Source organism: Athene cunicularia (genome assembly GCF_003259725.1).
Source record: "Athene cunicularia isolate RWA chromosome 8 unlocalized genomic scaffold, athCun1 chr8_part1, whole genome shotgun sequence".
Lineage (NCBI taxonomy): Eukaryota > Metazoa > Chordata > Aves > Strigiformes > Strigidae > Athene > Athene cunicularia.
In genome coordinates this window covers 4,065,062-4,090,485 of record NW_020799109.1, presented here as the reverse complement: position 1 = coordinate 4,090,485, position 25,424 = coordinate 4,065,062, and the positions used below count along the sequence as shown (strand labels likewise).

The window sequence follows — 25,424 nt, the reverse complement described above, 5'->3', positions numbered from 1 at the left end:
TTTTTCCCTGTTTTAGTTGCAGACGTTCAATACCGCTGCACCTTGCAGAGATGTTCAGGACTTGACTAGTGGGGTTGCCATGGCACAGGTACTTCACCAAATGTAAGTTGATGCTTAAGTTTAAAGAAGAGGTGTTTAATTTCTTAATGGTTTTGTTTGACATGCATAGTTGCTTTTAAATTAGACAGAGTGGACAGTTTATAGCTGAAGATAAATATGCCTTTGTGTTGTTTCGGGAATGATATTGTTGAAGAATAATGTGATAGAATGGAGAAGGTGATGAAGAGATAACTCTAATACTGCAGTCTTAAATTCATACTTAAGGGTAACTGGACAAGAGTGATATTATCTATTTTCCTATCACCACTATTTCCATGGATATCCATGCTCCAGGCAGTATGTTCTCTTTGAAAGGAGGAACTGTAAGTTCAGCAGGCATGTCCTTATGCTCTCTTCCCCTCGGGATTGCTCAACTGATTTAGATTTAAGTTCTAGGATATAATGATAATTTACTATTTGCGTGGAAAAAAGGAATTGTGAGATTTCAGTGTCAGTTTTATTATTAGAAAATAACAGTTTGCTAATCAAAAGCAAAATCATTCCTGTTTTATTGGTGTGATGCCAGATGGTACTGGATCAAGTGACACACTGGTTTTAAAATTTACTGTTACTTCAGAGGGTTGTAACATGAGTCTTTTATTGAAAGAGTATCATGCTACAAGTATCACTGCAACTGTATTGTTGTTGGCTCAAGCAATAAAGGAGAAGTCTTAATTGCTGTCTGCTGCTTAAACTGTGTTTTTGATTACTAAGAAATTACTTAAACACGACCACCACCACCCAAAAAAACCCCTGAAACCAAAATAATTTATTTATCCTTTATTTATCCTTATCTGTGCTGGCAAAATACTTCTGCCCAGAGGAACCAAAGACATACAAAAACTATGGAATTCCAGTAGTTTAAAATGTTTTGTTTTTCTTTATAGGTGCCTTTGACAAATTATAGCAAATTTTGGAAAAAGCAAATGTGCAAGAGTAGGTACCCAACTCAATGTCAGCAGTAGTCCAAAGAGGATGTTTCTTTACATCATTAGGATCTCTTTGGCAGATATAAGAATTCAGCATGACAAAGGCCTCCATGTCCTTGTGTTCCTAGCTGTAGCTAGCTCAAGGATGTACAGAAATTTTTGCTGTCCTTGAAGGTGGTGTCTTAATGCAGCCAGCAGGATGGAAATTTCCTGTGGCATAGGTATAACTTGCAGTCCCCAGGAATTCGTTCCTCATTAGACACTGTACTCAAACATCTGATGATATAATGCTGGGAATCTGGTATCTTATTTATTGAAGTCTGATATTTAATAATTTAATTTTGTTTCAGAGATGCTGCTTGGTTTGATGCATCTTGGCTAAATCGCATTAAAGATGATGTTGGTGACAACTGGAGAATAAAGGTATTGAAAACCAAAGTTAGTGAAGGTTTGTGGGGTTGGGTATCATGTCTGTCCTGAGAGTATCTAGCAGTCCATAAACTACAGAATTAAGCTCACGGGGAGCACGGGGATTTTTCTGTTGTGATGTTTCTTTTCCCCTGTCATTATGGGGTTCTCTCGTAGAGCTGCTATGTAAACATCTTTTTATAAATTGTTAATTTCAGCAAAATTATGAATTTTAATAAAATCCTGTAACCTTATCTTTCATGTACAATTAGTCCAGTAATCTGAAGAAGATACTGCAAGGAATTATGGACTACTATCACGAGGTATGGAAAAAGCATAAATTTTTTGTTGTTCTAATCATTAAACATTATGATCATTGTCCTCCTTTACCTAGCTCTTTTTGTTCGCTTGGCAAAGTCATTTATTTTAAGGACTCCTTTGGCAGACAGTATGTGATAATTATCTGGTTAAGTGGGAGGTCTGAGTGAATATATAATTAATTTGAGCAGATGTATTTTAGATAAGACTGTTGGAGTATAGTCTGGAAACCAAGTCTCTGTCATTGCCCAGGTGAATGTCATCAGGACTGAGGTGCAGAATCCTGTTGACTTTTGTGTGTGCGTTCATATTTGCTCTTGTCTAGTGAAGTTTTAATCCTTTGGTACCCAACTGAACCGATTCAGCAAGCCTAGTCTAGATTTTATGATACTCGCTTGGAAGCTGGGAGATAAATTATGGATCCTCCTGGACGTAGTAAGGATTATAGTTTGTTCTCATGCAGAATGAGTACAGTAGCTATAAAAGGGTGCTGTAGTTTGAGTACAGAAAAAAAAAATGCTGAATTTTGTGTGGAGCTTGATTACAGTTAGGTAATGGGTATGGTATAGAAAAGCTTGCCAGATTATCTTGTGGCTTCCTGGTCTCACCTGGGCTTAGTTATGATATTGAGTGCCAAGCCCTTCTATGTTGCCAAGACTGAGGCTTTCTGGCAAGCCCAGAGGTAGAACTTCTTTAGGCTTATGAGCAGCTTTTTTTGAAGGATTAGGGAGCAACTGGATTTGGAAGCATTTTTAATTCCTTTTTTTATTATGTTGTTAGAATAAATTAATTCTCTCATATTTGAGGTCTAGCCCAAGAACTTTTAACTTACTACTGTTGCTTTTTCTTGTATAAGTGGTCAGTTAACTAAACCCCCAGTTAATAGACTTTCAAAGCTTGTGGTTTTGCCAGAACAAGTTTATAGAGCTCTTATTAAAGTGCATAACTTCACCGAACTAAAGAATTGCTAGGTGTTTTGCATATATTTTTTTTAATGCTGCCTACTTTAGGTTAAATTTTGGCCCATTCAGAGTAAAATCTGAGGTGCCAAGTATGGTAAAAGTCACTGGCTAGCAGTGGATTGAGTACCCCTTCCCCCAAACACACCTCCACACTGAGGGATGGAGACAGACATTTGGGACGGTCTTTGCTGGTGCAAGAGAGGCACTGTGGGTAAAGCCCTGTAACAAATGAGGAAAGAACATCTGTTTTATCTAGGCCTCTTCAGATTTCCTAATCTGATACTGGTATCTATGTACTCCTAAATGGATATTTTTAGTGTTTAGCTCCACATTTAAAGTTTAAAATCTTTCTCTCCCATAAGTTTTACAGCAGCAAGCTTTTTAGTAGACTGTTTTCTCTGAATGGCTTACTGAGTCCAGATTGCTTACATGATACCAGATTTTCATGTTGTACAAAAGTAGGAGTTTACTTTCTTTCCTTTCTCTTCAGTTCTTGGGTCAGCAGATTTCAGAAGAGCTTATTCCAGACTTAAACAGGATATCTGAGAACTCGGATCCCACTGAACTGGGCAGGCTTCTACAGCTTATTTTAGGTTGTGCAGTCAACTGTGAAAGGAAACAAGGTATGCACTACCTTAATCTGTTCAACAAACAGCAGACTGCCTCAGGTGATTGTTAAGGTGGAAGAAATGCAGAAACTTTTCTTTTTTATGTATCAGAAAGTCTGTATTGTTAATGTGTTGCACGCCTATGCTGAAACTGGAGTTCACTTAAAAGCAGAACATCTATGGGAAACTTCTGTGAATAAAACTCAGATGTTGCTCATGGTAGGTTTAAAAAAAGTAGTCTGAAGAGTGTGTGGATTATTCATACTTGTTAAAATATGTACCAAGACCTAAACTGTACTACTCAAATGCAAATCAAGCAAATTATATTAAGAACTTGCGCTTTTTGTTTGACTGCAGAGGCTCAAGACTGCATTAGTTGAGTTTTCTCTCCCCTTACCAGAGCTAATGCTCGATGCTCTGATGGCTAAGGAATCCTCAGCAGGATTTGGTTAGTAGAATAGGTGTGATTCTTAAGTAGTCTGAAATGCATCACATTGTTTGAGAAGTAAGCCATTGGGTTGCACAGGGTATGAAGATGCTAGCAATTACTTTTTTTTTCCATTAAATTTTATTTATTAACTCAGTTGTGAGCTTGATGACTCTTTGGAAAAGCTTATGTATATACACACATAGATGTATATATGAAAAAAGGACCATGTAATTACAGATGTCTTAATGTTCTTTCACTATTACACATATTATAAATTTGTTCACTTGAGAGCTTACAGTCTTTTATAATTATCTACCATATTACTGGATAATAATGTTAGTTAACGATAGTCCTCTGTATAAAATAAGTGCTACCTGTTTTGAAGAACCTCTGTAGGGAATAGTTTCTTTTGGATCTTTCTGCAAATGGTATGTCATGTTACTTAAGCCATTAAGATGACTATTGTCATAAGTCACTACAAATTCTTTTTTGCAGAACACATACAAAATATCATGACCCTTGAAGAGTCTGTTCAACATGTTGTCATGACTGCCATTCAAGAGGTATGTGATAATTCATGGTCTAATGCTCTCAGTTGAAGTCCGAATGGCCTTTTTTTTTTTTTTTATCCTTGTGAATTCTTTCATCCAAACAAAGGTCAGGAAAGAGCGTAAGTACTTCTCTAAATTATCTGAGAGGATCAAGACCAACAGTCCCCGAATCCCAACCAAGGGGTTTTGATTTTAGTCTTGTATGCCCAAACATACAATTTGTGGAGGCAATAAATGCTTAAGATTTCCTGTTTCACACAAGAAATGTATCTAGTTGCCAACCAGCTGTTATACTGGAGTCAGGTTCTGAAATTTCTGTCCCAGTGTTGTAGTCTTGGACCCAAAGTTAAGCTGATTGTGAGGCTGTGTTGTTCTGACAGACCATTCCAGCATGGGATCTACAAACTCCCAGCTACATCTCTTCTGTTACTGTCATGGTGTGCTCCCCTTGCTATCTTAATCTGGTTTTAGTTGGATCATCTTGGTGATCCAGCTCACAGCATACCTCCAGAGTCACACGTATCTGTGAGCTTCAGGACTCTGAAGTAGAGTGTGGGGAGAGATGCAAAAACTAAGTGCTGACTTAGAAGAAGATGTAATCTGTAATTGCACCCTCATCAAGGTAACAGTGGAGTTGGTAGGAGGCTTTAAAACTTAGTTTTAAATTGCCTGTATCATCTCTAAAGCAGTAAGTGTCCTGTTGGGAGAAATAAATCCATAAACCTATTGTTGTATTCTGACTAATCAAACCTTCTTTATGAGAATGTCTAGAAATAATACTGTAATTCCTGAGTCAGAAGTAAAGCCCTTGAATTATTGACAAATATACTGTGTACATCTTTTTACTGGAGATCAGTGAGAGCTATGTTCATGTTCCCGTTGTTAATGGCAATTAATGTGACACAGAGAAGTGTGATAAATATTAAATTAATTGAGTGAAATCCTGTCCTCTGGTTCACTCCATTTTTAATTGTCTATGGGGTAGCAATAACTTCAACAGATCACAGATTCATCCCATAAGATGTTATTGCTAACTTGGTTAATTTGGGGAGGGGGGAGGTAAAAAAAGTCATCTTACTCTGGATTTCTTCAAATCCTTTACCAGCCGTGAGCTGTTTTTTTTATTATTATTAGTCTGTTTTGATACATTGAAGGCATGCGAGGACATGGTGGAAAATACAACTAGTACTCAGTGGACAGTGAATTTGCAGGTATTTAACCTCTAATTTAAGCTTCTTTTCCTGTGGTTTCTTTCTGTAGCTCATGAGCAAGGAAATAACAGGTCCTTCCACAAGCGATGCATCAGGTGAAATGGAACAGCAGGTAACTGCCTGATATTTCTTGCTGTTGTAGTTCAAGCCTGAAAAATAAGTTGGTATCTTGTCATCCCTCAAATGAAGAGGAGGGCTGCTCTTCCTTTCCAATTCTAAAAGTTAACCTCAACAATCAATTGCGCTTCTGTCTGCACAAACTGCTCGATCTGTTTTCCACTCAGAGCCGATCTGATTAAAACAGAGTGGTTCACAAAGGGCAGAGCAGCATACTGATGTAATCAGAGGATATACAATAAAGTAATGCTGTTTTTCAGTGCTAATTAAAAGAAAAGTTATGTGCTATTTTATAGCCTCTTAAAAAAAAAAAAAAAATGCAGTGACTGCTATGTCATCTTCCTGGATGGGGTAAAACTGGCCAGTGCAAACCTGGATTGCGAGATGAGCTAGGGGTACATCAAGGCTCAGCCATGTCAGGCTAAACAGTTCAGGTTATTTTTAAGGGGTCATGAAATTCGTGATAACCTGAGCACTACAAGGTGTTGCAATAAAATGAAGTTGTCTTTAAAAGTAGCTGCCCACAAAGGATCATCAGTGTTTCTGTTCTGAGATGAAGGGTGTTTGATTTAACAGGCAGGGATTCTGAAATTGTGACAACACAAATGTTCCTGTGTTTGGTTTTGTTATGGTTTTAGCCTAAGTTGTTGTGTTGAATTTGGATGTTGCTCTGACTTTCAATAATTATTACATGTGGTAGTTATTTAAAATGCAAGTGAAATGAATACAGATCCTGATCTAACAGTGTGTAAATGTAGGTTTCTGTGTCAATGTATGCACCTAACATCCTTCTTAAACAATTGATATAAGCAGTTGGAAGCTAGAACTGTGAGTACTTTGGATATGGGCCAGAATAATTGACTATCTTATTTCTTAAAAGCTTAAAAAAGCTTTGGAAGATCTTCAGGAAGCACTAGCGGAAAAAGAAGAGTTGGCACAAAGATGTCAAGAGCTAGATTTACAGGTAAGAAACAGCACATCACTTCTTTATTATGTAGTGGTGCTGCTGTTAAGATGCAGAAATTCTGAAGGCCAAAGTGAATTTTATATTTATTTAAGATTTGTGAGAATTCTTAGCTATTTTTGTGTATGTGTGTGAAAGTAATCATACTGTACTCGAAAATGCAATCACTGAAAACAGTTTTCTGATGGAAATGTAAGCTGAGGTCCTGTGCCAACTGTTAACTTGAACGTGGTTTGGTCTGCTAGCTTTGCTTACCCTTAGTAACAGGTAGCCATCAAAACAATGTTATGGCTTTAAAAATTTGCCCGTTTAATTCTTAGTCACTGCTTCCTCTAGTCTTTCGAGCTGTGTCCAAAAAATCCAGTTCATGTAATAATCAGTCATTAGATATAATGATGCTTTTTTCAGTAGGAGTTGATGAAAGGCTAAAATTTACTAACTTTCTCCTACGGAGTTGCAACATGAAGGATATTTCAGGAAATAAAAATAATGGAAACTAATAGATCCTTGCTGATGTTTTCAAACCACACTGAAAATAAGCCTACTTTTGTTTTGAATGGGTGTATAAGTTCATCAAGTCATTCTTTAGAAAAAGGAGAGGGATCTTCATAACAATAAACAGGAACTTGCATTTCAATCAATTTTTTTAAAGAAAATCATAAATCCATTTGTTAGCCTTAGGTGTGATTCCTCTTGTATGGCACTATAATCTGAGACTAGGAGGAGATTTGTCTGGTAAGGCAGTTCATCTCGGATTTGATTCTGTACAAAGAGAACATTTGGGTGGAATTTGTTTATAGGACGCAGTGTGCTATACTGCCTGTGTAAGCCTCTGAGGAAAAACCAAAAAAATTCCCACAAAACCAGAGGCCAGTTTTACATTTCTTGCAGGTAATGATGGCTAAACAGGTAGAATACTTAAGAGTACATATATATATATTAGCTCATAGCTAATTGTCATGCCCAGGAAGCTGCTGTTAGAATTGAATTGATATTTAATTTCTTTTTTTCTTGAGGCAGTAGTAAGGCTTCCTAGTGAAAGCAGAGATCTAAAGATGCTTGTGAGCAGAATCTGCAGGAGAAAATTATTTCTTTTAAGTGGGCAAGAGGATTGATTTGACAGCTGAACTCACAGATTACAGTTAAATTTCAAAAAGCGTGTTCACCGTTCAAACGCTTCTAGGGGTGCTGGGATAACAATTTAATTGTACTTTCTGCTTCCATACTAGAGAAGTCCCAGGCTTTCTTCTCTCTCCCACAAACTTCTATTTCAAGATTTCTCTATTAATTATTGGTCGCACAAGGCCCTTTGCTCATAACATGGCGTGGGCCAGGTGAAGGCATGAAAGGTGTTGGAAGGAAAGGTACTGCTGAGTGTAAGCAGATGAGTTAACGACACCATAGCTCTTTAATACTGGGATGTGTTTTAAAACTGTCTGTTCATAACTTGTGTTGACTTTGACACCCCTTCTGTTATGCTGAAATAACAGAATAAAAAGCTATCAGAAAGGAACTGAGAAAAGATAAAAAACTTGCTCTGAGTTGTGTGATAGTTTTTTTTGTTTTTTTGGTTGGGTGGTGTTAGTTGTTTAGAATCTAAAATGGGTATGTTTTTAACATTCCAGAAGTGTGAATGTTGTGCAGTGTTTAAGGAGTGGCTGAGCCTTGAACAGGAAGCATTATGCTGAGCAAGGCTCTGATATGCTCTCACAGGTGTTCTGTGTGCATGTACATAGTGAAGTGACATCTGGTATGTAAAAAGGAGTGAATCTAGAAAGGCAGCACCCTAGTGGAAGTGGGAGATTAATTACTGTTTTGTTTCTTTCATCTGTTTGACTGATAGACTTTTAAATTATGATCACAAGCAAACAGTTTCTTAATATTGCATACTCTAAGTTATATCTGATGTTTAATAATGTCACCATGAAATGTTTTTCTTAATTTTATTTATTTGAAGCCATAATATTGACTGACGCTTCTCGTTTAAACTAATTCTTAATAAATTCACTTGTAAGGTCTCAGTCTTCCTTGATATTTTCCAAGAGTATAAAAAAGGTAGGTTTTCTTTATGATTCAGGAAAACATAACCCAAAAAGCATATTGTTCCTGTTTAAATGCCAGTTTAACTAACACATGCTACGTGCTCTTATGTTTGACAGGATGTTAAAATTAACACAACAGCTTTCACTAGAAAAACTTTAAAGGTTCTATCCTCTTAATCCTTCCCCATTTTATGGCTGTTAATATACTTACTGTTCCAATAAAGTGTTGTATTCTCATTTGCTTAGCTGTGAACACTTTTAATATCCAACTGGTTTGATTGTTGCAAAAAATGCATGCTCTATATGAAGCTGTCTAGGTTTTTTTCTTTTGCGTGTGTGCTTACTAGCTTATGGCGCCTGAAACCGCTTCTTGCGCAACCATTCACTGCTGAGCGCACGGCAGGATTGTGTTAGTGTGCTAGCCAGTGCCATCCTGCTTTTTATTGTTAAGTACAAGCAAGATGGAGAGTACCTTTACACCAATACTTAAGAGGGTTTTTTTTGTACGGCGTCTGTGGTCTCCCTTTTAATGAAAGTACCAGTTTCTCTCCATATCACATTGTCTGCCTTTACCGTGGTTTCAGTTACAAAAAATTTGTCTTTTTTTTTTTGAGGGACATTTCCTTTAGTGCTTCATAACTGTCATACACTAAAGCATCTGTATGCTCAAGTATGCTATGTAAATTACATTCTAAAATTTCTAAACGCTCAACCTTTTTCATCAACTAATTTGGTGATGCACTGCTGTCTTGCTTTAGTTCTTTCCAGTTGGACAGGTCTTACAATGTAGATGCTGTTTTATCTGCACTAGGTGGCTGCCCTCCAGGATGAAAAAAACAGCTTGATGTCAGAAAATGAGATTATGAATGACAGGCTAGAGCAATTAGATGACTCTCTTGATGATCCAAATACTATGGTTGCAAAAAAGTACTTTCATGCACAGTTGCAGCTGGAACAACTGCAAGAAGAAAACTTCAGGTATGAAATGGTTGCTCTGAAAAATCCTTTGCTTCTCATGTCTAATATATCCTGAGAATTTCTGGTGGTCTTAAAGATGGGATGCAATGGATTTTCCGTTGCTATTTCTTTTGCTAGAAAAGCTTTATAGTACTGTATAGACAGATTTTAAAGACAGTTCTTTAGAAAGGAAAAGAAACTGTTACTTGTTCTAGGAAATATTTTGTTATTGCCATGTTGTGGCCATTTGACACTTCAGAAAAAATGATGGAGGGCAGAAGATAAGGGCCAAAATGGTTCGTGTGTAAACAAAACAAGCCCAACCCCCAAACCCCTTCCCAAAACCACTGTATCTTTGTACTGTACTCATTTCTCTTACATATTCATCTTTCTCCCTTTGATCCCTATGAGGGGGAAAAAAATTAGTTTTTGTTTGATACGGTAAAGTTGCAGTATACAATCCATTATGACTTAACAGGTAAACAATAAAATATTCCATGCTTACAGTGCCATTTTTATGGCTACTTAAATCAGTAGGTTTCCTTTGTCTTATTTATTTTTAGTAGTTTTAGTACTAAATGAAAAATGTGTAATAATGATGAGTTCTTAACAGAGTTCCTGGTTTTGATCTGGTAGGCTTGAAGCTGCAAAGGATGATTATCGTGTCCATTGTGAAGACCTAGAAAAACAACTGATTGAATTGCAACATAGAAACAATGAACTAACCTCTTTGGCAGAAGAATCTAGAGCCTTGAAAGATGAAAATGATATTCTTAGGTATGTAATAGAGAGTGTTCCCCACACATATGTTAAGAGGATTTAATGACTAGATCTGAGGCTTTGTATTTAACAAGATTTTTCTCAGGCGTTGCTTCTGCAGATAGATCTTACCTGAATGAGATCTGAAATACACGTTGGAAAAGGGCCCTTGACAAAGCAGAGAGAGAGAGTGCAAGCTTTCTGTTTGCATAAGAATAACATCACATTTTTCTGTGAAGCAGGATTAATGAATACAGAAATTATTCTTCATGTGGGATGGAAGTTTGAAGTTCTCAAGAATCAAGAAGTTCTTAAGGGGGTGTGTTTGTGCATTCTTACTAAGGGGACATTTGTGTTGTCAAGAGGCTCCTTTTCTGATGTAGAAAAGCATCTATGCAGCTAGAACTTTGACATAACTTTTGGTGTCAGTGATCCAGGCTAGATTTAGGTTAGCAACGTGATAAATAAAATGAAGAGTAAATACACAGTAACAATGAACATAACATTCCAGGTTGTGTAAACTAATCTAAATGCCAGACTGCCCCAAAATATCCAAAGCGAATCATACTGTAAAACCAGGTCTGCTGTTCATAAAGTAGTATGAATAAAACATGGAAAGAAAAATGGTTTCAGGTGTTTAACCATTTAAGTGGTTCTTAAATAACATCTGCAACAAATCTTGACTGTAGATATTCCTCCGTAGTTTTCTTGTACTAGCTTCTAGTGGTATGTCATATATTAAGCACGGATATATACGAATTAATTTTAATTTATGATCCAAATATTTTTCTTACCACGTAGATTTTTGTTAATGATCGGCTGGTAATTCTTGGTCATTTCTGCTAATGATAATTTTCATACTATTTTCATTTTCCTTGCCTTATAATTATATATGGTCACGCAATGAGAACATCTGTGTGTTTTTCCTTACCAGGTACCAGTGCTTTGAGGTGACTACTTAGCACAGAATGTTGTGGTTCATTTACATTGCACCTCACAGAATTCCCTAGAGATACTTGACATACTAACCCTTGCTTGTACTCCTGGCATACCACTGTCAGTCTTACTCCACTTAAACCCTGTGGTGATTTTAATTTTTATAAGCAATATTTGCATCATGCAAGTTTGCATTAATTATACATTTGAAAATAAAGCAGTAAGATTTAACTGTGCTGTTAGGCACGTTGCATCTCTCTTTGAAAATAACTTGAATATGCATGAAATAAGAATTTTTTTTTTTTTAATCTTGAAGAAACATGCTCTTTCTTCTAATTCATGTTTATACTTTAAGGACTACTGCAGACAAGGCAAGTAAGCTGGAATCAACTGTTGAAGTGTATCGTAAAAAGCTACAGGATCTGAATGACTTCCGCAGACAAGTCAAATCTCTGCAGGAAACCAACATGATGTACATGCACAATACAGTCAGTCTGGAGGATGAACTGAAGAAAGCCAATGCAGCACGTGCCCAGCTAGAAACCTACAAAAGACAGGTGAGGCTGCATCTCTACTTAAGAAATTACTTTTTCCTCAGTTGTCTTAATAAAATTATTTTAATTATGTTTCAGTGAAAAAATGGAACAGCTTAATTTAACAGCCCATGGGCTTAACCTGTAGAATTTCTTATTTGTGAAAACTCCTTTGTACCCTGCTGTTCACTTTCTGGTTTTCTGTGTTTATTAAACTAGCAAGCTTAACTGTAGTTGCCCTCTCAACTGATTGGTTGTCCATGGTTTGCAGGTTTTTCTTCTTCACTTTAACTGAGGTAACTTAGGTGCCTGGGAGAGGTTGTTCAGCTATTACTGAGATCACTTGTGTGTAATATTATTAACTTTCTTCATGGAAATTTATTTTAAACTATAAAAGTTTTATTTCACTTATTTCAGTAGTAATTAAGAGATGCAGGATTTAAATACTTGGAAAAAAAAACCCAAACAAAACAAAACCAAACAAAAACCCACAACAAAATACTCTTCAAGCACAGGCCCCTGTCCTGTCTTCTTTACCCCAGGCTTTGGAGGACTGGCTGTTTCTTTTGGCTGAACTAGGCAATAATGAAGGTTTTAACATAGCTTTTAAAGGTAGCATCTTGCAATATTTATGTGCTGACTATAGTCTTTTTTATGAAAAGGTCCAGGAGCTTCATAACAAACTGTCTGAAGAATCAAAAAGAGCTGATAAGCTAGCGTTTGAAATGAAGCGACTTGAAGAAAAACATGAAGCTTTAATCAAAGAAAAAGAGGTAAGTCTCTTCAACAAGAGCACTTACTAAATCTCACAAATGCTCTGCTTGAGGAAAACCTTCCCATAAGCAGTGCTACCGTAAAAATGAAGTTTAGCATCTTGTGTGTGTATACACATATAAAACATAAAATATCTCTTAATGTGTGTGTGTCAGTGCTATTCCTGATTAATGTTGTTTGGTCTTAAAGTGGTGTAGAGTGACTTAATTCCACCTCAAATATATTTTCTTAGAGACTGATAGTACAGTGTGATGCATTAAAAGAGACAAATGAAGAGCTCCGGTATTCCCAGATGCAGCAGGATCACCTGAGTCAAACAGGTATTGCTTTATTTTCAGAGGGGTTTTTATGCATAGTAGTGATTTCTTTAAGTTTGTTAAATTAAACTTCCCATGCAATTTCAGGTGCATGTCGTGTTAAAAGCCATGAGAATCTTGCTGCTGAAATTCTCCCAGTGGAATATAGGTAAGACAGAAAAATTGAGGTTGTTTTGGGGTTTTCATGGGTGGGGCATAATATTGTCTCTGAAAGTTCAGTATTTTTGGCAACGTGACTGTATCCCGCTTCTTGCTTTCCCTCCACGATGCTTGCCTGGATCCCCATGTAGTTGTTAATAATTATTTCCCCATACTATAATTACTTTGCCTTCTTTCTTAAAAGCATATCAGATTGCTGTATGTAAAATTTGGCTTGAAACATCCTCTTTAAGGAGCAAAACAATTCTTGCCACTGGCAGACAGAATAAATATTTAATACACAACAACTAAGAACAGCTGAAGGCTAGAATATTACTTCTGGAGTCTGGCAGAGTGAAGCGTAAAGGCACAATAAAAATCTGTGTTTGGAGTGACTTAATTTAAAATTTTGTTCATATCTCTTAAACAGTTGTGATGTTTAAAAGTTGTAAGTTACTTTTTAATAAAAAATTGCATTGTTAATCCAACTATACCCTTAAGCAGAACTTGTTTTGCTCACTTCAAGGTTGGGGGAACGAATAGAAATATTACCTCCTATTCTTAGTCACCTTTTTCTTATTAACAGTGACTTTTTGTTGTTTTTGATTCAGAGAAATGTTTATTCGACTGCAGCATGAAAATAAGATGCTTCTATTACAACAGGAAGGGTCGGAAAATGAACGTATTACAGAGCTCCAGGAACAGCTGGAGCAAAAGCATCGGACAGTGAATGAACTAGAAACTGAGAAAAGGTAATGGGTGAAACTCCATCTTAAAACATAGCAAAAAGTGATTTCTGGACCTTCAGGGTGGCTTGCATCTGTAACGTAGCATTGTGCAGGAAGCCAATTCTCTTTTTTTTTTTTTTTTTTTTTTTTTTTTTCACCAATGTAATCATTAACAAAGGGTTATGAAGCAAGCAAGAAGGAAAGTAAATGTGGTGTTGTAAAATGTGGTAGATCTGTGTGTAGCATACTCTGAAGAAGATCTCGCTTATAGGACACATCTAAGCTCTGAGTGATTCTTGATAGACCAAGAATGGATATAAACTCTATTTCTAGAACTGTTGTAACACTGGGATGTGGTCTGAATTTCTATATCAGTTAATGCTGAAAGCAGTTTACTAGGATATGAAAGTTTTGGGTAGTTTTCTCAAAATTTAAAATGATTCTAGGTCTTTTGTTATAAAATTTTTAATAAAGCTTCCATGTGTTTGTTTCAGCAGAATTTCAAATCAAACTAAGCATTTAAAATCAGTTTCTTTGAGGCTTAAGTCCTCCTGGGTAGACCCTCTAAAAAGTTATCATCCAGACATGAAACAGTCAGTCAGTCTGTTGTGATCTATTTAGGTGGGTAATAGTGTTCTTTTCTTTCTCAAAGGCTAAATAAAGAGCGTATTGGGGAGTTACAGCAGCAAATTGAAGACCTACAGAAGACTTTACAGGAGCAGGGATCCAAGACTGAAGGAGTAAGTGAAAGTTTAGGCTCTTTGACCTTGAAGACATCTTGCCACTTTTGTTAAAAATTCTTCAGTGTAATATCAAGTCCTTCAGATGTGCTGCTTTTTTTTTCAGTGTGTCTAGTGCTGATTACTAAGAAGGCAGGATTGTGGTTTGGTGCTTTTGTTTGGTAAAGTTAGTTTGAAATGCATTGGTTTATGCAGTAGTAGGAGGCAGAGCTCTGAAGCCCCTTCAGGTCACCCAACAACCCCCCGCCCCCTATCCCCCCAAATTGAACAAACACCCGTCTTCTTTAAGGAACTGTAACTCTTCTGCCTTTTACTTTACATTTAAAAATCTCTAGTTTTATCATTAAATGGTGGTATAGTGAGAAGGATAGCTTTAAAGAAAAAAGATGTTGGCGTTGGTATCTTTGCGATGCAAAGCAAATGAATGTATTTACAGAAATGCATGAAAAAAAATGCAGTTTCATTTCTTAGGATTTGATTTGACTTATTTAGATGTGCTAAGTGTTTTTGGCTGGCTTGTAAGAGCACTTTAACATTGCACGCCATGAGTACTGAAGTATAACTGAATTTTAACTCTTTCCTTTCATAGTCTAGCAACCTGAAGCAGAAATTGGCAGCACATATGTAAGTAAGGCACATGCATCCACAATAGCTTATTTATGCTAAATAATGTGACTGTTGTAGCACAGAAACTGCCTAAATCTTTGTAGGGATGTCTTGGTTTTAAGCCACTGATTTGAGAATCATGCATGTAGTGAGCTGAGTATTAACATTCTAGTTTTGACTACTCTGATCACGATAATGTTATAATACTAGTATCCACTTAACTGTCTCTATCACCAATAGCATTTTAACTGTTCTGGTTCTACAACAGACTGCTAAAACCATCACTCTTACTGACTTCAAAACATATTTAATTCTTCTGAAATAATGTCATCCTTTCAGCAGGTGTAGTTTCTGTTAAGGAGATGCTGGAGGGGTGTTTTTTTCTTTTTCTTTTTTGTTTCTAGTTTTAGATAAAAAATGACAATTCGGAAGTCACAACTCTTATGATTCTTCAAAAATACATACTAATAGTTCTATTTAAACTCAAAAGAATTGCCAGAGTTTAAAATAGTTGTTAAAACACTTCCACTATCATGTTTTGGCTCTCAACTGTTAAAACTGTGCATGGAATTATTTGTGAGCTTAATCCTTAGCCCGGCCTTTTATTTTTAGGGAAAAGTTGAATGAAGTTCATGATGAGTTAGAGAAGAAAGAGGCTGATCTTGCAAAACTCCAGCCTGATGTTAGTCAGAACCGTAAGTTGTTTTGTGGTTTGTTTTTAAATGAGTTAAGTTTCTTCTGAAGTTATTCCAGTAGCAACTAGGCTATGGGATACTTGTCTGGATAAGGCTTTGTGCTACAGCTTAGCCTTAAACCTCAAACAAGGGTGGGGGGTTTTTTTTGCCTACAGTGGTGGTCAGGTTCCCGGGGGCTTAGTTTTGCTGAACAGTACTCTGCAAAATGGGAATTCAGAGTCAGGTGGGACCTTATGGTACAACTGAAACAAAAATAAGAACTTAGGAAATGCGTAGTGGCTATAAAGTTTATTTGGGGGATGGTTAAGAGAACACAGAAGATTTGAAAGATCTTGTCTGTTTCTTTTTTTAATGTCTTTTGTTGATAATTTCTGTAAATAGCCCAGAAGATTGGAGAGCTAGAAGCAGCTTTGCGAAAAAAGGATGAGGATATGAAAGCAATGGAAGAAAGATATAAAATGTACCTCGAGAAAGCAAGAAATGTGAGTGACATATTTTGGAACATATACATTCCTCCCGCATAGTTAAACAGATTGAGTGCCCCCCCATTACAATTAAGAGCTACATGTTGCATTTTTAGTCAAATTGCTCAACTGCAGTCAGTCAGGTGTATGAGAGAATGGGGTTTAGGTTAAAGCATGAGATACATTAATGATTCATTTGTACCCTTTGATATCCTCTGTTGTACAGTGTAACAGCCTAGTTTTCATCATAATTGTCTGATTAGTGCTCGTTCTGTTTTCGTACTTCTGCTGTGAGAAAAGGAGATGTAGAGCTGTCAAGAATCAAACCTAACTTGTAATGCTTTTGTTTTGCCTTCTACAGGTGATAAAAACTTTAGACCCCAAGCTAAATCCAGCATCAGCTGAAATTATGTTGCTTAGGAAACTGGTAACGGAGAAGGACAAAAAAATTGAAGCACTAGAGGTAAACATTTACGTATATTTAGTAATAACTTCTGATATGTTCTGCTGTCTCTGGTATTAGATGCTCAAGTTACTGTTTCCTGATGTTCCAGTACCCTTCACTGTTGCATTCAGTAAGAGACTGCACAGACCATCAAACCAAGAGACTTTGTTTGGCTTAATTAAGCTTGTGTCCTAGTATAAGGCTGTCAGAGCAGTTTTCTCTTCAACAGTGTTTTTCAGTGTACAACTGAGACGCTAATTTGGATTCTTTCTAAATCCTCTGGAAAGCTGTAGGTGAAATACTTCATAAGACACAGTTTTGTTGTTTTATGGTAACTTGTACAGGACTGCAAAGTCTGACCTTTTTCGGTAGTAATGTAACTTAGTTTGTGTGAGGGACTAGTTATTTGAGTAGTGACTTGTTTAAATTGCTAAACCCCTGATATCAGTGGTTTCATATACTGGAATTCTTGAAACTATATAGAAGAATAAAACCTGTTACTTTGGTAAAATCTGCTTGGCTGATATCACAAAAAAGATTGTGGATGGTGGTCCAAGTACCAAAAGAAACTGGGAAATGCTGCATTTAGTTTTATAGCAATATTGGTGGTAATAACCTGAGCAAATGCGAGGGTTAGTCTGAAAGGTCTGACTTTATAAATGCTGTGGCCTCAGATTTCTTCTCTGTGTATGTAGACGGTAAGACGGTAATACCAATTCAGTAACATGATAAGAATATTCAACCACTATAGGTACATGTATTTGATTTTCAGGTGAAAAAAGTACAAAATTATTTCTAGAGTTTCTGATACACCCTAGCATTTCATGCATTTCTCTCCCACACACACCCTCAGAGTATGTTTTTAAGTTGAACTGCATCTTGTATAAAGTTCAGCCTCTTCCCTGAAGTAGTCTGTAACTTCTCTTAGTTATTTATGGAAGTATCCTTATTTGCACTTCTAAGCCTTCTGATTATTTTGCAGATTTAAGCATTTCTGCTGCACATGTTTACTTCACTCAATGGACTGCAGTAAATTTACGTAGATTAATTTTTTGTTTTAATTGAGATTGTCTACTGTCCCTTTGCAGGCTGAGTGCAAACTTGCTAAGTTACATGATTATGAGGAAAAGCTAATTGTAACTGCATGGTATAACAAGGTGGGTCAAAAGTTCATTTGTTTGGTATCTCAGCAATCAGAAAAACACGTTTTGCTAAACATGACAGTTAAATCTTACATCACAGTTTTTTTGTTTTTAGCCATATTTAACTACTATTTTGTAAAATGTTGTTACATATTTTCTGCTTGTCTTCTGTGCTTTGGTACAGGAGACATAAAATTTGGCATGGGCCATGACTTCCATCTAGATTTAGCGGGCAAAATTCCTGAACGTTCAGTAGCATTTGTTGTTGAAGTTTTTGGACTTGAGACAAAGGGAGGCTGTGGATCAAAAGTTTTCCAGACTCCTGCTTTAGATGTTTGGTGTCTTTAGCACAGTATTCGTGAAAGAGAGCTGGAGCTATCTACTCATCCTGCAGCAGTGTTGCAAAGGTGGTTAGAATGTTGATGGCTGTGAAAAGGACTGGAGAATGTTGTTCATCTTCATAGGAAGCGATGTTTAAAATTTCATAAAGCCTGGAATGGGACGTCAGAAAAGGAAGTGAAATTAAATGGTTTAATAAAGGAACAAATGTACAGTAAGCTAAAATAAGCACATTTTGTATGAATGTGAATGAATCTTACTTCTGCTTTGGTTCATATCTTTTATGGCAGTAAGAGGGTATATAGGAAATGAAGTAAAAGACATTTTCTGTGTACATACTAAGTAAGTTTTGTATATGAAAGATGGCCATTCTTTTTTCTTCTGTTTTTGCTATGATGTAAATGTTGTTTAACTTATTTGCAGAGCCTAACTCTTCAGAAGCTGGGTATGGAATCAAGACTGGTTGGCAGTAGTGGGACCTGCAGAGACGGTCCTGGACGCTCGTTCCTGGCTCAACAACGTCACGTCACCAACACCAGGAGAAATCTCACTGTTAAAGTACCAGGTGCAACATCTGACTAAACCACAAGGACCATGAGGAAAACTTACATGCTAAAGTGTCCTTAAGTGTTTTATAGCTTCCACTTTACCTACTTTATGAAAGAGGAGGTTAGAATGGTGGGCAACTGTGAATTCAACATCAGAACCTATCGAGAAGTGGTTAAGGTGATCGGTGGTGTGTCTAGAAGGTAGCACATAGTTTTCCAAGTAGAAGTAGATTTACTAACTGCAGTATGTATTTACAAGCACAACTTAAAAGATTTATATTTGCCTTCAGAATATATTGTAAATATAAAAATTGGCACTATATATTTAAAACTTTATTTAACGGTTTTGAGCTAGAACGTTGATTTTTGTAATGGGAAAATGTTATGCAAAAAATGTACTTCAGGAAACTGGCAATATTGGGCATTTTTGCTGGGCTCTTCTGAAGTTTAAAAGATTGGTACCATGTTTCAAAAAATACTTTTTTTTTTTTAGAATACGAATTACAATTTTAAATGCAAGAAAATACTTGCACTTACAGAAAAAGAAAAAAAGTTGTACTACAGCTGACTTGTTATATAACAGAAGACAGAATTTGTTTTGTCACCGCAAGTGAGAAGCAGAATTACTCAGTTTATTTAAAAAATAAAAGATTACGTTTGTGTGCATATACATTAAGCAAAACCTGTCTTTAAGATGTTGAATTCTAAAACCAAATAAGCTGTCTTTTCCTGTCTTTAAAAAATTTAAAAAAAAAAAAAAAAAAAAAGCTATTATAATAATTCGAAAGTCTGGGCTATGTTTTAAAAGTCTGGCGTATCAGTACACTGCATTTATTTGCAGGAAGGGGAATAGGTGGGAAGGAACCCTATTTATTTCCAGCTATTCATACAACCCTATGCATAGAAATTAATTTTCCTATTTTTTTAAGTGTAGTTTCACTTCAGTTATTCTGAACTAACTGTGCTAGGCAGATGAATGAAAGATAGCTTTGCTAGTTGTTGGCAGCAAAGATTGTTGGCAGTGAGAAAAAGTACATAAACTATAATAGTTTTGCAGTATCTAGATCAAAGAAGAGGAAATGGGGATTGATACCTGGAATTCTTGTGTGGGAAGTTGCTATCTTTCACAAAATTTGTGTCACTTTATTTACCAAATGTCTTATTTTTGTTGTGAACCGTATTTTTAGGAGACTTGGTAATGCCCCTTCTTCTTTGCAAACTGTCTAGAACAAGTTCATTATACCCATATTTAAATAAAATAAAATTACAGCAGCCATTAAAATGAAATGAATACACTTAAACTAAATTCTTGAGGGTGCTGTACCAGTCTGTGATCTAACATAAAACGCAGCCATATGCATGAATGAAAGCATGTCTGTCTTCACCATCTTTGATGAGAGAGCAGGGTTCAGCTTTGCAGAATTTAACTTTTGAATTGTGAAATTCGAGTAGTCTTCCATTTTGCATGCCCCACAGTATGGCTTGTTCTCTGATTTCTTAGTTCCCCAGCATCTTAAATTCTTACTGGGCATTGCATACAATGCTAGAGAGAAGGGAAGCATTCATTTTTAATACTCAGCGTTGCTCCTTAGTTGTGGTGAGTGCTATACATTTAGGCATTGAACAGAGATTTCCTCTTTCAAAACTTCTGTCTACACAAGGTATTTAAAAGCCAGTCTCATGCTAAGCGTGGTGTGAGCAGAGAATATGCCAGGCAAACTGCTGTTGGACAGTTTTGCCTGTCAGGTTGTGTTCTTCAGGACTCTATGCTGCTTTGGACTACCTCTTGGGTTTTGATGTCTTTTTATTGCTGCAGTGATATTATTGGGGTTTGTATTTTTAAGGTACAATTGCTTGTTTAATCTGCTAGTGGTGTGGGAGATGGTGGTGAGCAGCAGAACAGGAAACTAAGTCTTAGCAAGGTGCTTACATTTCTAAAGCCTGGTACTTTGGTGTGTTCTAGTGAAATGTGAAACTGTCACTGATGGTGTTGAATGGGTCTCTTAACGCTTGTTTTTACAGCATGGAAACTTTCATGGACGTCTTTCATATACTCATCTAGTTAGTAGTGGGCTTGATGCATTTGTTGTGCTTCTCACAGTAGTAGAGCTGTGTCAGTAGTCATATCAGGTGCTGAATAGTGAAAAACTTGGAGCAAATGTCTTTGATGTACACTTCTCAAAACTGCAGACCCTGGGACCAAAAATTACTAAGAACCTCTCTATCATTTAACTGGAAGTTTGGCTTCCGACTAGTGATAGAAGAATTTAGTTATGGAACTACAGACAGGGATCAGCCTTTTGTAGGGCAAGGTCATCCCCAGTAGTCTTGGGGTTGCCAAAAATGAATCAGGTTTTCAGGTATTAGGTGAAATGTTATTTTCCAAACTGCTAAAAGTTAAGCCTGTGACTATAATTTAAGCATTTCTTTGGGATTGAGAACCTGTTTAAGAGTGGCTGTTTTATAACTGGTTAAACTTGGGTTACATCCTATGAATGAGGAACTGGTCAGTAGAAATAAATATTTGATTATAAGCCATGATGTTGTATTCTCTTCAGCTCATCTGGCTGTGCAGAAAGGATCATTAGAATAAGTATCATTTTAATGTTAACTTCATTCATGTCAAAGAAGAAAAGCTACTAACAGTGTTACTGTGTTACGGCTGAGCTGTATGCAACACATAGTAGCAGAACAATGTCAGTGCAGTGTCCTTTGATGCAGTGTGCACCACTGCTAAGGCAGGATGAAGAAAGAGGCTACTTGTCTCTGCTGCAGACTGAATTCGTATCATGCCCAGACAGCACCGTTAGGAACAGATTCCAGTTATGAGATGAAATCACTGAATATTGCTGAAGTTAATCAGCATGATCAGTAACTTGAGCCAGTTTCCAGTAAAACGGGTAATATAGATCCAAAGAAACAAAAATATGTTCTAATTGACATATAATCTGTTAATATGTTTTTATATGATTAAGAATAACCACTATGAAAGAGAAGTGTTTTGTAGCAATAATACAAATTTTGGACTAGTAGGTTCTTTTACTCGAGATGGATCAGGCAGCAGTTTTGAGAAGATTCTTTGGCAACGACTGTATTATAGTGGATTAAGAAACATTCACTGAAAATAAATTTTCACCTAACTGATTTTTTTGTTCATTAAAAATATATATATATATATATGGGTATTCTATTTTCTACAATATGTACTTACTTGGAAATAAGTAATATAAGCAATACTGATGTTTTATTTAGGTAGCCATAAATGGTTTAGGAATTAGGAAATTAAAATAATTGTTTAACAGTTGGTAATGTCTAGTAAAGTAACTTTCTTAACTTTTTTGCTTTTTTCCCTTCCCTCTCTAGTCAAGCTACAGTTAAGGTTTTCAGTGTATCGGTGTCTACATCTTCTGTTTAAAACAAATGTAAACACTGTGTTGCATAGAACTTGAAAAATTGCACTAATTTTTAAACTTTTGGTTTTATTTTTCTTTGGAAAGAGTTCTTTTATATTCACATAAAGATTTTTAAAATTAATTCTTTGGTGTCTTTATTCCAAGCAGTGTATTTAATGGTCCCTAGCTGATGTAAGTATCCATATTTCTGGGCAATATGTGAGCTGGGTCTGCACGTTGATATAATTACACCATCTAAAATGTCATGTTACAGGAGATGTAACACGTCTGTGTAATGAGTATGTGTGCTGTGACGACCACAAATCAGAGTTGTGTTACCTTCCCCTCCTCTCTTCAGTTCATTTTTGCTTACAGTTCTGCTCCCACCCAGAGCTGGTTACCTCTACTCAGTCTGCTGGCAGTCCTCTGGGAGCTGGGCAAGGGACCTGGTGATGTGGAAAGACTAAAATCCACCGCAAATGAGCTGTCGAGTGGCTTCAGTAATGCTTATGGCTACTGCAGTAAGTTAGGACTTCTGCCCCCTCAGCCCCACCTAAGAGGATGCAGAGGACAGGTACACATCACCGTGCTTGTTAATATTTGGAAAAGAAAACTGAGCGCCCTCTTTGGTCTGCTCTGCAGGTTATTCATCCAGTTCTTGGTCTTGCTGACAATTTTCTTGTTCCCTGAGCACTAACCTCAACCCAGAAGTGAGGTTGGGAATGAAAGCAGGCAGCCGTTCAGCCCTCCGGACTAAAGATCGGCTGGGAGGAGGCGTCATGAGTTTCCGTCAGGTGCCCTGTTTCAACCCTGTTTTCACCACAGGTTTTCCCTTTTCTGAACCATAATCCTTGGCCTCACTCTACCAGCATTGGTAAGTAGTTCTTATTGCCTTGGGCTGCTACCCCTGCGTGGTTGGGGAGCTGTGTGATACCTCAGCATGGAAGGGCCCTTCACTGAGTGTGAACAGCCAGATACAGAAGAACCATTTTTTCTTCTTTCTGAGGCTGGATGTAAAAGCTTTTTCAGATGCTGTTGAACGAAACCCGCAGGTGTGTGTGTGTGAGGGAGAAGGGAAGAGGCTCTGGGCTGTGCAGGAAGCCTGAGCCAAGCTGCAGGATGTTTTCAGCCTGTCTGTGAGCTGTCACAGGACATGCACCGGCAGCCCGGCCGCTGCTGCCTTCCTGAGTGTGGGAGGAGTGAGCGAGGGGTGGGGTGTGCAGGGGGGGCAGCAAGGGGTGGGGTCTGCAGGGGAGCTCTTGTTCCCAGGGGTTTGGTCACGAGAAGGTTCAGTCAAACGCAGACTGCCTGTGTGGAGCCTGGGCCCCTCTTTGCTCACGGGTTTTCTGGTAGCTCCCTGAGAGCCAAGCACTGCAGTAGAAGGTTGGTACGTTTAGGCGAGGGGTGTTTCTGGAAGACAAGTGTGGGAGTACAGCCCCAAGCACAAAGAGAGGGAGGAGGTGAGCTCAGCTGTGCGTGAGAGGTGCTTTCAGTGGAGGGGGCAAAATATCCAAGGAGGCCTCGTGCAAAACACTGTGAAATGTGCTCTGTTGCTCAGAGTACAACTAACCCAGCAGAGACCCAGGGAGGACGGGGAGGAAACTTTTGGATATAGCAGCAGCCTGGGAAAGGAAACAGGAATCTGAGCCAAGGAGTGGAAAAAAAGGGAGTCAGATGACACCTGCGAAGTGGAAGTGCTTTGGGAATAGTGTTGCACACAACAAACTTGTCACTGCTCCCCTCTCTTGTTCCCAGTTGATTCCAGGCACGCAGCCCACTTCCAGCCTTCCCCTTCTGCTTCTCCCAAGGCAGGAAAAGAAAGAACATAAGGTTAGAAAGTCACATCAACTTCCTTGTTTCTGCTGTGAAGGGAAGATGTGGGAGCCCCTTGCCAGGAGCAGGTCAGGAGGGCAGCTGGCATGGGGAGAGGAGGGGTGGTGAGCTGGGCTTGGGGATATCTCATCCTACTTTTAGTGAGAATGTGGTCAAGCCTCCTGCATTTTATAAATAGGTTGGTTTGGTTCCCACCATGCGTTACATCCCCACCTTATGGATCTGTGGAACAGGAGCCTTAAGTGCCAGAAACAGCATCTTAGTCCAACCTCATGTTTCTACCCAGCTGTGCCTGGCACAGAAAATCAGAGGACAGGGCAGAACCACCAAGCCCTGTGCTGGAATAAGCCTTGCCAGAAGCTGTGTTCACCTGCTGTAAAGTTTTATTCATATTGTTATGGCTCTGCTTGGACCAGATGTGCAGCTGTAGGGCCACAGGGTGCTTCTGCCCTTTTGTGGGCTGGTCTGTAGGGCCAGCCCACCTTCCATGCTTACTCCCCTCTGTGCTTAGAGAAGAAAATACAGATTAAAATAAAAGGATTTAAATCCGACCTGGGCATTAATACTCGTGTGGAGAAAGATGTTTTTAATTCCTTCAGGAGATGACTTAATACTTGGAAGAGATGCTGGGAAAAATTTGCTTCCTCTAGGAACATGCAGAAAGTACTCCAGGAAAAATTGAAAATGAACAGGAAAAGATTGCTTTCTCCTTGTGTGCCCGGCAGGTGAGCAGGAGTGGAAGGTGTGTGCTGTGGGTGTGGTGTTGTGCCCATACCTGCCTGCTGCAGCTCCCCGTGCCTGGGGGCCTTGCCAGGGTCCCACTGTGCAGCTGGTACTGGGCTGATGCATTTGCAGGTGTTACCCATCACTTGTCAATCCCAGCTGTTTCACCTTGCATGTGATGGTTTAAAATAATAGCAATTTGTTGCTGGTATTTTCCAAGGGAGCCTTTTAGTCATTAGACTGTGGAGTGCAGCAGGCTTAACCCTGCATCTTCTGTTGTGGGAGCTCACCCCTCTGCCTCCCCCGGGCACAGCAGCTGCTCAGTGATGCTGGGCAGGTAAACGGGGAGGATTTAAAATAGTCTAAGAGGCAGGACCCACGACTTCTCTAGCTACAAGTACACAAGTTTTGCAGAGAGATCTATCAGAGTAGAGAGCATTTAACTGCTGTGGCATTCCAGGACCCAGACACAGGCCTTGATGGTTTCCCTGCTAGTTTAATTGTATTGTCAGGGTCATTTATTTTCATCAGTTCTAGAGGAATTGCCTTTGTTACAGTGCCAGCCTCTCTGCCACCAGAGCGCCGTGCTCAGCAATATGGGTTGGGTGCTGTGTGGCTGCCTTTGCCCCCAAAACATGGGGCATGGCTGAAGGCTACAGCCAGTGCTGGAAATCACCTCCATTGGTCTTCACTCTGTAGAACACTTTGACAAAAAT

The 25,424-nt window shown here is 38.1% G+C and overlaps 1 protein-coding gene across 1 annotated transcript; it reads left to right on the top strand.

Moving 5' to 3' along the window:
- HOOK1 (hook microtubule tethering protein 1) lies at window positions 1-19,534 on the top strand. Its single transcript, XM_026854142.1, has 21 exons — window positions 1-102; window positions 1,379-1,451; window positions 1,709-1,759; window positions 3,207-3,339; window positions 4,250-4,317; window positions 5,566-5,628; window positions 6,514-6,597; window positions 9,451-9,617; window positions 10,233-10,373; window positions 11,647-11,848; window positions 12,487-12,597; window positions 12,831-12,918; window positions 13,003-13,063; window positions 13,665-13,805; window positions 14,434-14,521; window positions 15,111-15,145; window positions 15,740-15,822; window positions 16,204-16,304; window positions 16,648-16,749; window positions 17,820-17,888; window positions 18,636-19,534. Exons 1-21 carry the CDS (start codon window positions 80-82, stop codon window positions 18,792-18,794), a joined length of 2,043 nt encoding a protein of 680 aa, XP_026709943.1. The 5' UTR covers window positions 1-79; the 3' UTR covers window positions 18,795-19,534.
- The last annotated feature ends 5,890 nt before the right edge of the window (window positions 19,535-25,424 follow it).